General features: G+C 37.6%; 2 protein-coding genes across 2 annotated transcripts; both read left to right on the top strand.

Moving 5' to 3' along the window:
* The first annotated feature begins 2,255 nt into the window (after positions 1 to 2,255).
* On the top strand, positions 2,256 to 11,470 carry LOC120461504 (uncharacterized). Its single transcript, XM_039649729.2, has 3 exons — positions 2,256 to 2,320; positions 9,370 to 9,404; positions 9,815 to 11,470. The coding sequence occupies exons 2-3, from the start codon at positions 9,392 to 9,394 to the stop codon at positions 10,642 to 10,644; spliced, it is 843 nt and encodes a 280-aa protein (XP_039505663.2). The 5' UTR covers positions 2,256 to 2,320; positions 9,370 to 9,391; the 3' UTR covers positions 10,645 to 11,470.
* LOC120461565 (GTPase IMAP family member 4) lies at positions 2,262 to 9,332 on the top strand. Its single transcript, XM_089130896.1, has 2 exons — positions 2,262 to 2,320; positions 8,088 to 9,332. Coding segments are annotated over exons 1-2 (795 nt in total). The 5' UTR covers positions 2,262 to 2,319; the 3' UTR covers positions 8,882 to 9,332.
* Positions 11,471 to 13,644: the final 2,174 nt, after the last annotated feature.

Here is a 13,644-nt window from a genome sequence, read left to right as displayed (position 1 = left end):
AACATACTGTATGATATATCGTTGAAATTGGCATAACCCAAGGAATATATTGACATAAAGAAATAAAATTTCAAGCAATGTTAGCAAAAGTCATAAGCGTTTTTTTTTTTTTAAAAAAACAATGATATCTCTGGAACACTAGGTGGGGCTGTGATCAAACTTCTCAGGTACCTCCGGGCCATGCTAATGATGATCCATACCAAATTTGGTGAATAATTTCAAATAGTTTAAAAGATATTGCAAATTATGACAAAATTCAAAATGGCGGACATGGGGAACATCCCATCATGACAAAATCGATATCCACAGATTCAGCATGATACAAGGAGCCCATAGATACCACAATTATGATTTTCTGACAAAGTGTTCAAAAGTATTTGGCCAAAATAGCAATTTGCATATCTCATGACCCATAGCATACGCTGTTCCCAACTTTGTCATGGAACCTCAGATCATGCATCCGGTGAAGCGTACCAATTTTCGTTTCGATTGATCAAACTTTGGCCGATGTACAACCTCTTAGCCAATTTTGGGTGAACCTCGTTATAACTTTGTGATATCATAACTTTTTTTTTCTAGGATAAAAAATTCTGTTCTGTCATTTCTATGCAGCTCAGTCTGAAGATCATTTGAGCACATGCTTGGACAAAATTGGACAAAATTTGAAGAGTAGTGAAAAAACTATTGTATTGTACTTTTCAAAATGGCCAATTCAGTAATGGGCGGAGTCTTAAAGGGGTCATATAATGGTACATGCACTTTTACAAGTTTTACACTTTGTACTGCAATGTGTCAGTGCCTGTACACAATCATCATTTAATGATAAAAATCCATCCAGTGGTTTTGTTTTAATCTCCTTTTTTTTCCTGTCTCAAATCGAGCCGTTCGACCGTGTGACATCACATGGTCGCACGCCCCTCCCGCGGTTGTTGATTGACAGCAGTGTTTCAACACAGACCCGTCCTGAGCGAGCTGTCGTCGTAGACTATAGTCCGTCATGGTTGATACACTGGAGCAGAATGGCGTCTGAGATTGTGGTGTTCTCTTCTTGGGTGCAATAACAAACACAGAAATCATTCTGATGTTCCTAAATTTGAACCGATGAAGACGCAGTTTAGACGCAGTTTATAAACGAGGATCAGTATAAAGCTGGTTTTGCTAAGAAGCTGCTCCTGAAAAAATAATCGGTACCAACTGTTTATGTTCCCTCTGCACCTAAAGTTTTATTAATCTTTGCAAATCGCGGGAAAAAGTTTTTCTTGACCATTAGTTGTAACGTCAATCTGTCAATGAACTAACGTATAGGCTACATCAGTAAACACACAGCGTTTGTATCTCACTACTCTACCCTGCCAGTGCATACAAAGATAGATCAAAGTAACATTACGTTAACCAACCATTCAGAATCGTCCTCAAGCCTTCTATGTGGCTGTCATCTTGAATTTCGCTGTCATTCTCTCTCCAAAACCTTCAACTGTTGTCAAGACAACACTCCACGTGCGTTCACGCCCGCAGAACAGAGGGGCGGGGTTTATTATTTAAAGGCATATGACACTCAAACGGCTTGCTGAAAACAAGAGCTGATTTTCACCAGGTGAAATGGTGTTTTCTTAAAATACTAATGAGAATTTTTAATAAAAGTATATTACAAAGTTTTCATTTAGATCCTAAACATTCATATTAACTTTTACAAAAATGGCATTATATGACCCCTTTAATGTGAGGTATTGGATCAGCATGATGAGTGGAATCAGGTGTACAAAGTTTAATGTCTCTAGATCAAAGGCTTCAAAAGTTATAACCATTTTAATGTTGAATTTTTGAACTGGTGGTGGCACTATAGAGTTGGTCCTAGAGACTCAAAAATTGCTACAATTACTTTTCATTACCATCACTACAAGTGTGCCAAATTTCATCATTTTCCTATGTACGGTTCATAGGGCTGCCATAGACTTCCATCTACGGAATAATAATAATAAGAAAACTAACAGATACAATAGGGGCTATCCCCTTCGGGGCTTGGCCCCTAATAATAGTTAAAACACAAACACACGCCCAACTAAATAAAACACTGATCATTATAAAGGTGACTTAAAACATTTTCAACAAATAACCAAGAGACTGGCTTACAACCTTCATTTACAGGCACATTACATTGGGCGTGTTGGTTCAATGTTATTAACAGAGAGTAAGGAAATGAAACTCTCTATTCCCCTTTTAGACTGATATATTCACATGCACATTCTTTCTTATTACAGAACCGCACATCTTGTTCACACAACAGGTCAAAGATTACCTGCAGTCTATAAATCATCATCAAGTAAGTTTTCGAATTTATCCTTATGAAAAGGGGAAAAGGGTGCTTACATTTTAATGGTGAAATTAAAAAGCATTGTAAATGCATGTTTTTCTGATTATTTTTTTCTTTATTAGTGTTACTCATTTAGCAATTTAGTTAAGGAGATAAAAATAAATGATAATCACTGTGTAAAATATTATTCAGTCCCATTTGTGTTGAACAATTGAAAGGCGCTTTTAAAGGATTAGAAGAAATTCTATACTTTTACTCACCCAATTGTTCCAACCTTTTAAGACTTTCGTTTGAAACACAAATTCATTTATTTTTTTCGCACAAAAAGTATTCTTGTCGCTTGATAAACTTATGGTTAGTTCTAGCCTGGATGCCTGCCCGAACCCCGCCCACAATATTTCTTGTTTGGGAAGTTCGGTCTGGACTCGATCCATTGAGGAGAAATTATGATCAGTCCAGAAATCATCGGGCCAATCAAATTGCCAGGGCGGGCTTTAAACGATGATGGACAGATGATCTGCAGGGACGTAATCATCACGTTATCAAAGAGCGCTAACTGGTCTCCCTCAGAGATGACTGCAGCTGGAGAATTGAGATGTATAGATTCCGCGGTCGCGTCTGTTGTAAAATAAATTGTCAGCGCATTCATCTTAATAGTCAAACAGAAAACTGCAATCAAGGCATTTCGGAAAGATAATTCTGCCGTCCTGGACTACATGATTCGGGAAAAGTGTAACTTATCAGCTGGCTCTGATGGTTGCTAAGAAGATGGGACGTAATGAAAAGCCTGTGGTCGTTGTGATTTCTCCTTTGGTCGCACTCATGAAGGACCAAGTAAGAAGCAACACTCGTTATTTAACTTCTAAAAGAAGTAAGTTAGGATGCGCTATGCAAAGTAGTTGACTTACTGCATTGCTCTGATTGGTTGTAGGTCTACCGACTATCCAATTGAGCGCAGAGTTTTTTTTTCCTGGTTCGGTTAAGATACGCCTCATAATCAAAGCCCAATGAAGCAGTTTCAGACTCATATTCTCTCTTGAATATGAGTATGATGAAGTCAGGCTAGGTTAGTTCACCCAAAAATGAAAATTCTGTTTCAGTATTTACTCACCCTCATGTCGTTCCAAACCTCTATGTGTTTATTTGTTCTGCTGAACATAAAGGAAGATATTTGGAAGAATGTTTTAATCAAACAGATCTCATTCCCCAATGACTACCATAGTATGAAAAAACACATACTAGTCAGTGGGGATTGAGTTCTGTTTTGTTTAACAAACAAAAAAATATTTGTTTACAAAAGTTACCTACTGCAGCTTTAACTTAGGGGCCACTAACACTAATTTTAATAGAAAACTGTAACATTCTCTCTGAGCAAACTTTGAAAAGCTCGAACCTGTGAGAACACTGATGGCGTGCACATGCGTTTTAAGAGTTAATTATAAAGGTTTACAACGTTTAAGTATATGTGCGCACTGCGCAGGCATGTTGTCCTTTCCTAAAAAAATAACCCTCAACAAACTACTTGTCTGGCCAAAAAAATTATAATACAGAAATATTATTGCTTTGGTGTAGCCACATGAACCAGAATTATCCCAACAACGGGATAATTCAACGAAAAGGAGGTCTTCACAGGGAAGGGACTAGTTGAGACTTCAGGCCTGCGTTATCGATGCGTCCAAGCACAGTTCCAACCTCGAACCTCGGGATAAACAGAGAGACTAATATTAGCATAGATGCCATTCTTCTTATGATGTAACAAGTACATCAGAATTTATAGGGTGCTCCCGGATCCGGCCAACCTAATCTATGCAGCCTAACATTGAATTATAGAAGTCTATAATGTGTTATGTGTATGCAAGATCAAACAGATGTGTTTTTAGTCTAGCTTTGAGCTGTGTCTGCTTCACGGACAATGTTTGGGAGATTGATCCAAAGTTTTGGTGCTATATTGGAATAAGGATCTACCGCCTGCAGTTGATTTTGATGTTCTATGTTATAATCAACTGGCCTGAATTTTGAGATTGCAATAGATGTGAAGGACTATCATATCACTTGTACAATTTTAACAATGTCTTTACTAACTTTTCTGGGCTGGCAAGTTTTGATCCAATTGAAGTCTATGGAGGAGTGAGACACTCTCAGAATTCATTAAAAAAATCTTAATTAGTGTTCCGAAGATGAACGAAAGTCTTATGGGGTTGGAACAACATGAGGGTGAGTAATTACTGACATAATTCTCATTTTTGAACAAAGTAACGCTTTAATATTGCACTGAACATTCTTAAAATTCGATAAGCCCCTCCCCTTTAACACAAATGAGCCAATGGCAGTTGAATATCAGTTGCACAGGGACCAGGGGCCTGATGTATAAACGTTGCGTACGCACAAAATGAGCATAGAAATATGCGTACGCATTTTTCCATGCACATATCGGGATTTATAAAAAATAAACTTGGCGTAAATAAGTGCGCACCATAAGGATGCTCTTGACCATGTGTACGCACTCTTTTAGAAGAGTATGGGTTTTGGCGACACCGATGTTGAGCTGGAGTTAAGTGTCTTTTTGGTCACTATTAGACAGAGAATCTAAAGAAAATTATACATTTACAGAAATATAATTCAATTATAAATTCACAAACCTATCATCACTTGAAGCAAACATCCATCCCTTCTTAAATGACCGCGCCAGCACGCGCGTTGGGCCGTTTGGTGAAACTGACCCACATAATCTAACGGCAGATGGAGTAAAACCGTAAATCTTCATTATGAGTCCAAATCATAAATACAGTCCATATTCACAATAACAGTTTAAATAAATAAAATAATGATTTAAACTATGTTTTACTTCTGATATAAACATTTAGCCTATATTGAATATGCCATTCTCATTAATGGAGCTAAACACTTAAACTACATGAAATCATTACGGAGAAGTTACAAAAATATATATTCAATAAATAGAAATAGACCTATTTGTTATGGATGCAATGCTTTTTAACACTTTTCTTCTGGCATGCTGTGTTTTAATGTTTTAACTAGAGATAATTTCTAATCATGATAATAGCAGATTGTCTGAGAAAATTGTTTTGTGCAAATAATGCACAACCATGTCTATCAGTTTCCATTAAAATATAAATCAATTAAAAATACTATTTGGCCAGTGGAAAAGATTGAGAAAAACTTTCTCTGAAATGTATTTAACACTATTTGATTTATTCATTCAAAAACAAGGCAAGGATATAGGCTACTAAAAAATATGTTTGTAATAATGTGACGGCACATCCGCATTTCATATTTTCCTAACGTCTTGTACTGTTAAACTTGGTATCACGTGGATGAATAATCATATGCAAATGATATGCAGATGAGGATATGCATAGTAAAACTAGGCGTTGTAATCTCCATATGGTTATTTCAGGGAGAAGACGCACGTGTGCGCATTCTTTCGCTGACAGGGATTTATAAAGTGAATTTTGCGCAGGTTCTGGCGTACGAACGGTTTTATAAATCTGAAAACTGTTGTAGGTACGCAAATTCTGCCTTATGTGCGTACGCACACTTTAAGGATGAAATCTACGCAAAGTTTTATACATGAGGCCCCTGAACTCTGACCTTTTTAGGTTTCTGCGCCAAAGATGAACATTGGAAGATCCGTTTTAACGCGGTGTTTATCCTACAAAAATGGTAAAACGATGTGCCTGGGGTTCTTGTTTCAGTGATTCCAGGTATCCTGAGAGGATGGCCATGGGTATTCATGTATTGAATCACCATACTGTGCATGCGTTCACCAGAGCATTTCAAAAGTGTGAGAAGATTTGCCCGAACGGACCAATTATCTGCACAATACGACTGAACCCTGGTATATTTATCAATGATATTTATCAGTGACCTGATTCCCTAAGGATTCAATCCCAATCCCAATGACGACGCACCTAACGTACAAACTGCTAACGTAAAAACCTAAATATCTACTGTTATACGTCATTACTGTCATACTATCATACTTGCGTCATGTACAGTGTAACAGTTAGGTCAAATACACCCAATGGCTCAAAAACAGACGTTTGCAATTGTGGCGACTGTAACACAAGACTTCTCCCGCTTGCATTTTGATCTGTAAACCCTCGCTTCCAAGTTAATCTTGTTACATACCATATTTACAATAGTAAAGTGGGCCTGACTATACTAGTCGATGAGTTGAATCAACCCTACTCCACAACAAATCCATAATCCATGTATCCACTAACCATTCAGAAACGTCCCGTTGCATTCTGAAATTTGTAACTTCTTCCTAAGTCTCTCCATCATTGTCTGCCTCTGGCTGAACACTGCTACTGACAATTATTGACATTTTGTCTGCTGAGATTCTCCAGTTTTGATGTTATTGAGTATCCGAAGCATGAGCTGTAAAGGCTCCGCCCTCTTCTGGAAAGAGGGTGGTGAGCAGCAGCTTATTTGCATTTAAAGGGAAACACAAAAATGTTGTGTTTTTTTCTCAAACCAAAACAGGGGCAATTTTGATAAGCTATAATCAATTAAGGGGCATAAAAGGTCCCGTTTGAAACTCTGCTGGTGATACCCAATCAAACAAGATCAAATATAATGGTTTCTACTCAACATGCTATAAATGAAGGGCATGATTAGGGATGGGAATCGAGAACCGGTTCCACTCGAGAACCGGTTCTAAGTTTTACGATCCATCCCTTGATTGTATGCCCTCGACGTTAACGATTCCTCTTATCGATGCTCCTGCTCTGACTCAACCATTGTATGTAGGCTACAGACCGTGAACTCACAACTGTCTCTGTTGTATTTTTTCACAACTGTCCCAAGCGAATTTTTGTACTGCCAAAGCCTTATTTGATCGGTGAGTAAAACTGTCTCTCTCTGTAGTGATGAACCGCTGCGCTTGTGACAGCGCGCATGTTAAACTGAACGAGCAAGGAGTGAGAGAGAGCCCCGGTCGTGCGTGTGCACCTCTCTCAGGCTTCATCGTCACAAAACTAAGCGCTGTCTTGCTCTCTCTCTCCCTCGCACATATTAATCAAAATAATCGACACGATGGTAAGGTCAGGAGACTAAATGTGGAGCATTCGGAGATTTGGTTTTCCAGAATTACCGCTGGGCGTGAATTGTGCTAAAATAGGCCTACGTTGCCTTATTATCTTCTCTGAAAAGCGTTCCACACATTCAGCTGAAATAAACCACACTTCAAATAAACGAAAAAAAAAAACGATCCAGTGATGAAATGTTTTCTTTGACACACATCTTGTGGGATGTCCCAACCGCCGGGATAATCACACAACGCGCACACGTCCGATGATGACACGTTCAATTCGCGAACTTATGACTCATTTGAACCGATTCGTTTTAATAAATGGTTAAAACAACTGAACTGATCTTCCAACACTGAACTCACGGGACTTATAATCGGTGAATAACTAATCGTAACACTTTTCAATAAGGTTCCATTTATTACATACTAACATAAAAAGTACAGTTTGCTTAGTCAAGTGGTTAAAACAAATAAAACCACTTGTTTCCCCCCCTGAAAAAGCATATGACTACCTTTTCCCACATGTGCTATCAGGAATCGATAAGAGAATCGTTAAAGAATCGGATCGATAAGCAGAATCGTTAGTGGCTTTGATATTGATAAAATCTTATCAATTCCCATCCCTAGGCATGATATTGGTTTGGTCTTGACTAAATCTCTGTTCTGTTCTGAAACACTGATATACAGCCAACAGATTTTATTTTAGTCTTTGTTTCACAGTGTCTGATATGAGGATTGTCCTGCTGGGTAAAAGTGGATCAGGAAAGAGTTCAACAGGAAACACCATCTTTGGCAGAAATGTATTTAAAGTTGGGTTCTCCTCTGAATCTACAACTCTACAGTGTGAGAAACATGAGGGAAAAGTGGGTGGTATTAACATCACAGTGATCGACACACCTGGACTGTTTCACACATCCATCACAAGTGAAGAAGATCTGAAGGTTGAGATTGAGAGGAATCTGCAGATGTCTGATCCTGGTCCTCATGTGATTCTGCTGGTCATCAAACTCGACAGATTTACAGAGGAAGAGCAGAACACAGTGAAATGGATTCAGAAAAACTTTGGAGAAGATGTTATGAGATTCATCATCCTGTTGTTCACTGGAGTTGATAAATTGGAAAAATCACTAGATGAATTTCTGCAAGAGAGCATCAAGATAAATGAACTCCTAGCTATAGATGAATTGAAGGTGACATATCATGCCTTTAATAATGCAGAGAACAACGATCGAACTCAGGTCACTGAGCTGCTGGAGAAAATAAAGGATATGATGATTAAAAATGAAAGAATGGATGAATACTACACTGCGGAAATGTATCAGAAGGCTCAGAGTGAGATCAGAAAAGAAGAGGAAGAGAAAAAGAACCAAGAGAAGGAAGAAGAGAAAGGAAAAGTAGATGGAGTTGTTAAAAGAACAATGCAATTTATGAAAGGACATTTTAAACCATTATCATTAGTTGTAATATCAATGATAGCTTTTAAACTATACAAGATCTTGTCTGAAAAGAAATGATTCATATATCAGTGTGAATCAGAGGTCCTGATCTGCATTAAAAAAAATTAATGCATGGTTATCCACATTTTTTATGCTTTTCGTTTTAACCATTCATGTAATAAATCATAACATGACGAGTCGACGTAAAGAGCTACTTTTCGTAAATGTGATAACATGCGAATGTAAAATGGAATCGCCTTGTTGTAACAATTATATTAAAATAAACAATAAAAAAAATGTATAAATTAATACAATTTGACCAGCTGATGTTTTTTTCTTCCTTTTCCTATATTAAATAAATGTAATATGATCTATTGAATCTATTTCAATACCGAACTAAAAGGATTCAAAAGGCAGGATTTGACACACACACACACACACACACATTTATACAATATTGAGGGTCCTTAAAGTTGTTTAGAAGGCTGTGCTGTTATACTGTCAAAGTGTTTCATTTGTAGAATTTGTTAATGTGTGTAATTGCAAACTATAATTTTGTGTCACAGATTTACCTGGCGCCTTAAAACTATGGCACAGACGGGTGAGTACTGATCTCAGATCTGTATGTTTGTTCTGGCATTATGTGAAATGCTGTTAAAAGATTTGCCAAATCAAACTAATGACAAAATAGCCTGTACAACCTCGAGACAAGAGCTGGAGGATGACGGGGACCCATGTTTAAGTCCTGGGTTGGACTTTCCTATGAGATAAAGGCAGATTGCTTTAACACTAGTATATTAAGTATATGTATACTTAATGTTGAGTAATTGCTTAATGTATTTATTTATTTGTCTTAAAGAACAAGGCAGTACGCTTTCTGATAATTTATTATTTTTGGATAATCTAAGTGTTAGGTTTTTAAAAATGTTTCTAAGTTAATTCAATATTATTTAATATAAAAAAAAATATCTTGCATAAGAGAAAAGGTGTATGTATTTTGTCTTATTTTAGAGCATATCAACAGAAAAGATCTCCGGATCGTTCTGCTGGGTAAAACTGGAGCCGGGAAGAGCGCAACAGGAAACACCATCCTGGGAAAAAAGGCTTTTAGGGAGAAACGTTCTTCAGAGTCGGTCACTAAGAAATGTAGTGCACACAATGTGATAGTAGATGGCCAGAGAATCACTGTGATTGACACGCCGGGACTCTGTGACACATCAATGAGCAAAGGACAACTTAAAGATAAAATAGCAGAGATGTTCAATCATTCTGGTGATGGTGTTCATGCATTTCTGCTGGTGATCAGTGTGTGCACTAAATTTACAGAGGAGGAAAGGAATTCTGTGAAGTGGATCCAGGATAACTATGGTGAAGAGGCTTCAAAAAACACCATCGTGTTGTTTACAAATGGAGATGAATTAGACTCCAGTGAAACAACAATTGAAGAATTTATGGGGGAAAGTCTGCAGAGGTTAGTTAATCAGTGTAATAGAAGATATCAGGTTTTTAGAAACAGAACTAATGATCGCTCCCAGGTCACTGAGCTTGTGGAAAAGATAAGGAAAATGGAGAGTGAAAATGAACTTTACACTAGAAAGAAATATGAGGAAACTCAAAGAAATTTGCTCTTTGCAAATGTTGCACGAGCAGGAGCATTAGGAGCAGGAGTAGGTGGGGGAGGAGCTTATTTAGCAGGAGCTGCTAAAGCTACAGTATTTGCAGCTGCAGCGGTGGGGGGTGTGGGTGTAGCTGCTGTAGCTGGAGTTTGTGGAGCTGGAGCAGCGACATATCAGTATTTTAAACCTGGACCATCAATTGAAAATAAGGACAAAAAAGCTTGAAATTAGATCATGTAGTTTCAAAATGTGGACTAATCTTTCTGGGGTGCCTATTGCCTAGAATAGCCCTATGATTTAGAAGGTTGAATAAAGAAAAAGAAAGAAAACGTGGCATGCCTTTGAGTATACACATCACATTACTATGGAAATAAACAGAAATTTAAAAACATATCTTTTATTTTAAATAGCATGTTTAATCCTAAAACAGGCAAGAGTGGAAAATGATCATCAAAAAATAAGTTAATGTCACTATATCACACAATATCATCTGGACTTAAGGGAAACATATTAAATAGGAATTTGGCAATTCAGTGGACTCTTTATTTCTGGACTGAAGTTGAGTCATCAGGTCGGGAAAGAGAGAAGGATAATGACCAGCAGGTCCAGGGAAACGTCTGGAAATGTTTTTTTTTTTTTCAATGGAATTGATAATCGTATGGTTTATTGATTAGTGCTATTGTTTTTTTGTGTGTGTGTGTGTGTGTTTCTTTCTCTTCCTCACTCGTTATGTCAGTGACACACATGGTACACACTTTGTTTCTGTATAAATACACCAGGTTAGGGACATGTGCTGTGTTTTTAGTGTAGGGTAGATAAGATGTCTATCATTTATTTTCTATTAGATTGGTAAAAAAACAACAAAAAAAAGAAGTTAGTTTGCGTTTTTGTTTTGTTCTTTGCTTTGGCATTGTCCAATTCCCTTAATAATTGCCTGTGTGTGTACATAGATATTAACCTTTGTAAATAATTATTTTGTTTAATCTCTTCCAACCTCTTCGTTTGTTCATTATAGCACCTACTGTAGAAATAAAAAAAGTTTCACTTGTTCTGCCGTTCCCGCTTGCCGTTTATATCTCCATGTGGTGTTTTTAAATGTGATTTAAGATAAAGCATGTGTGTAAATTCATAAGTGGACAGCATTGCTGAGTATTTCCTCCTTAAAACTGCAGTGAACCAAAGACAGTCTCAAAAACACGGTGTGAAATCGCTGGTGTTTCTGACGTCACAAACGACCTTGTAACCAATCAGATCAACGAGTGATCGTCAACCAGTGGATCTCTGAGTGAGTGAGTGGAGGCGGGGCTCATTTGCATATTCATAGAACTATGCATACTAAATGAGGCAAGGTGTTTTTATTGTTGTTTTTTTTAAATGAGGCCGTTGAGTTATGTTCAAGATATTTTAAGGCATGAAGAAATTATGTTTTAAGGGAAAAACTGCTTAAAGATGTAATTTTGGTTTCGCCCGTGCCTAAAACCGCTACTGGGGTGAGGAGTTATCTAAGTAAGAGACAGCAGTTTATGAAGTTAGGAAGCTCCAGGTAAGTATGTCCGTTTCTCAAAACCAAGAAATCAAAGAACAGACTTGTGTTCTTGGGAAGAAAGCTCTTGCAAGTTGTTCTTGGAAGAACGAACTCACGAGGTGACGAGCACACAGAACGCTGCTTACATTTTGAGACGATGTGTTCTTGCTGGTATTGCGCAGTACGTTACCCCCTGCACAGACGCCGTCTGCAGTGCCCAAACATAACGAGAATTATTGACGTTAACAGCCTCGCCCAAGCCTAAAGGATTACTCTACATACACAACAATGTAATGTATATTCATAACAATAAAGCAAAACCTGTCTCATTTTAATTCTGCTTCTGTTGTTTGTTTGTGTACATCACTAGCCAACGGCGGTAAAAAACGCGGGTAATATTCAGGTAACAACTTAAAATTGACCTGCCTCTCTCTGCTTCCCGCTCCTTCCGCGAATGCCCAAATGAATTATGGGATATTTCTGCGTCAAATTCACACAAGTTACCAACCGATGCATCCTCGGTAAAATGGGAGTGTCAAGAACACATCCGGGATTTTTAACCGTTCTTGCCAAAATGCAAACTTGTGTATAGACGAATCCGGCGAAACTACCGGGACAGTACTTGGGCCGCGACTGATGACGTTTTACAAGTCCACAAGAACACAAGTACAGACAAGAAGGCATATTGAGAAACGGCCTATGTTCATTGCTTGTGGTGTCCCCCAGGCGTCAGTGTTGGGACCAAAACTGTTTATTTTGTAAATTAATGACATATCTAAGTTGTTGAAGATGGTGTTATTTTCAGATGATACAAATATATTCTGTTCAGGTGAAAACTTGCAGAAACTAGTGAAGGATGCCACTAAAGAAATGAACAAATAAAAGATATGGTTTGATATAAATAAATTATCATTAAATTTAAATAAAACTAAAATATTTATATTTGGGAATTTTAACATTAATATTCAGGTCAACATACAAATATATGTGGTTATAATTTATAGAGTCCATGAAAATACATTTATTGGGGTAATTATAGTTGACAGAATCGGTTGGAAATACACACATTAATTATGTACAATCCAAACTGTCAAGATCAATTCAAGTGTGAAATAAAGCAAAGCAGGTTCTGGATCAAAAATCTCGCTGTTCTCGCGGTTTTACCATATTTCATTTACTGTGCTGAGATTTGGGGACACAACTACAAAAATTAATTACATTCGCTATCTGTGCTCCAAAAAAGAGCAATAAGATGGGTAGGGATCACACTCACTCATTACTCCTTTAGTAAATATTATAAAAATTATTACAATTTTTGGTGAATTTATTGTGAAGTATCAATCAGCCCAGATAATGTTTAAAGCCAAAAATAATATATTACCGAGAAATATTCAAATATTATTCAGGAAGAGAGAGAGAGTGTAAGGACTCACGGGACACGGAAGAATCCATTTGCAGCTTTATTATAAACAGAGTCGTACAGGCAGGGTCAAGACGAGGCAGACAGAGCAATACAGGCAGAGCAAAGGGATAATCTAGATAACAGGCAGAGTTCGGGGCAGGCAGCAAGAATCACAATCCAAAGACAGTCCAAGATCAGGCCAGGCAGATAACACTCGTAGAATAATCCAACAGTCCAAAGTCAAAACCAGAAAACCAGAAACAGGGAATAACGCTCAGAAATGATCACCGGGGCAAAT

This window comes from Pimephales promelas, chromosome 5 (genome assembly GCF_988280905.1).
Source record: "Pimephales promelas chromosome 5, fPimPro1.hap1.1, whole genome shotgun sequence".
In the NCBI taxonomy this organism is placed as follows: Eukaryota; Metazoa; Chordata; class Actinopteri; order Cypriniformes; family Leuciscidae; genus Pimephales; species Pimephales promelas.
Note: the sequence above shows the minus strand (reverse complement) of the source record. Positions and strands in the feature narration are given on the sequence as shown.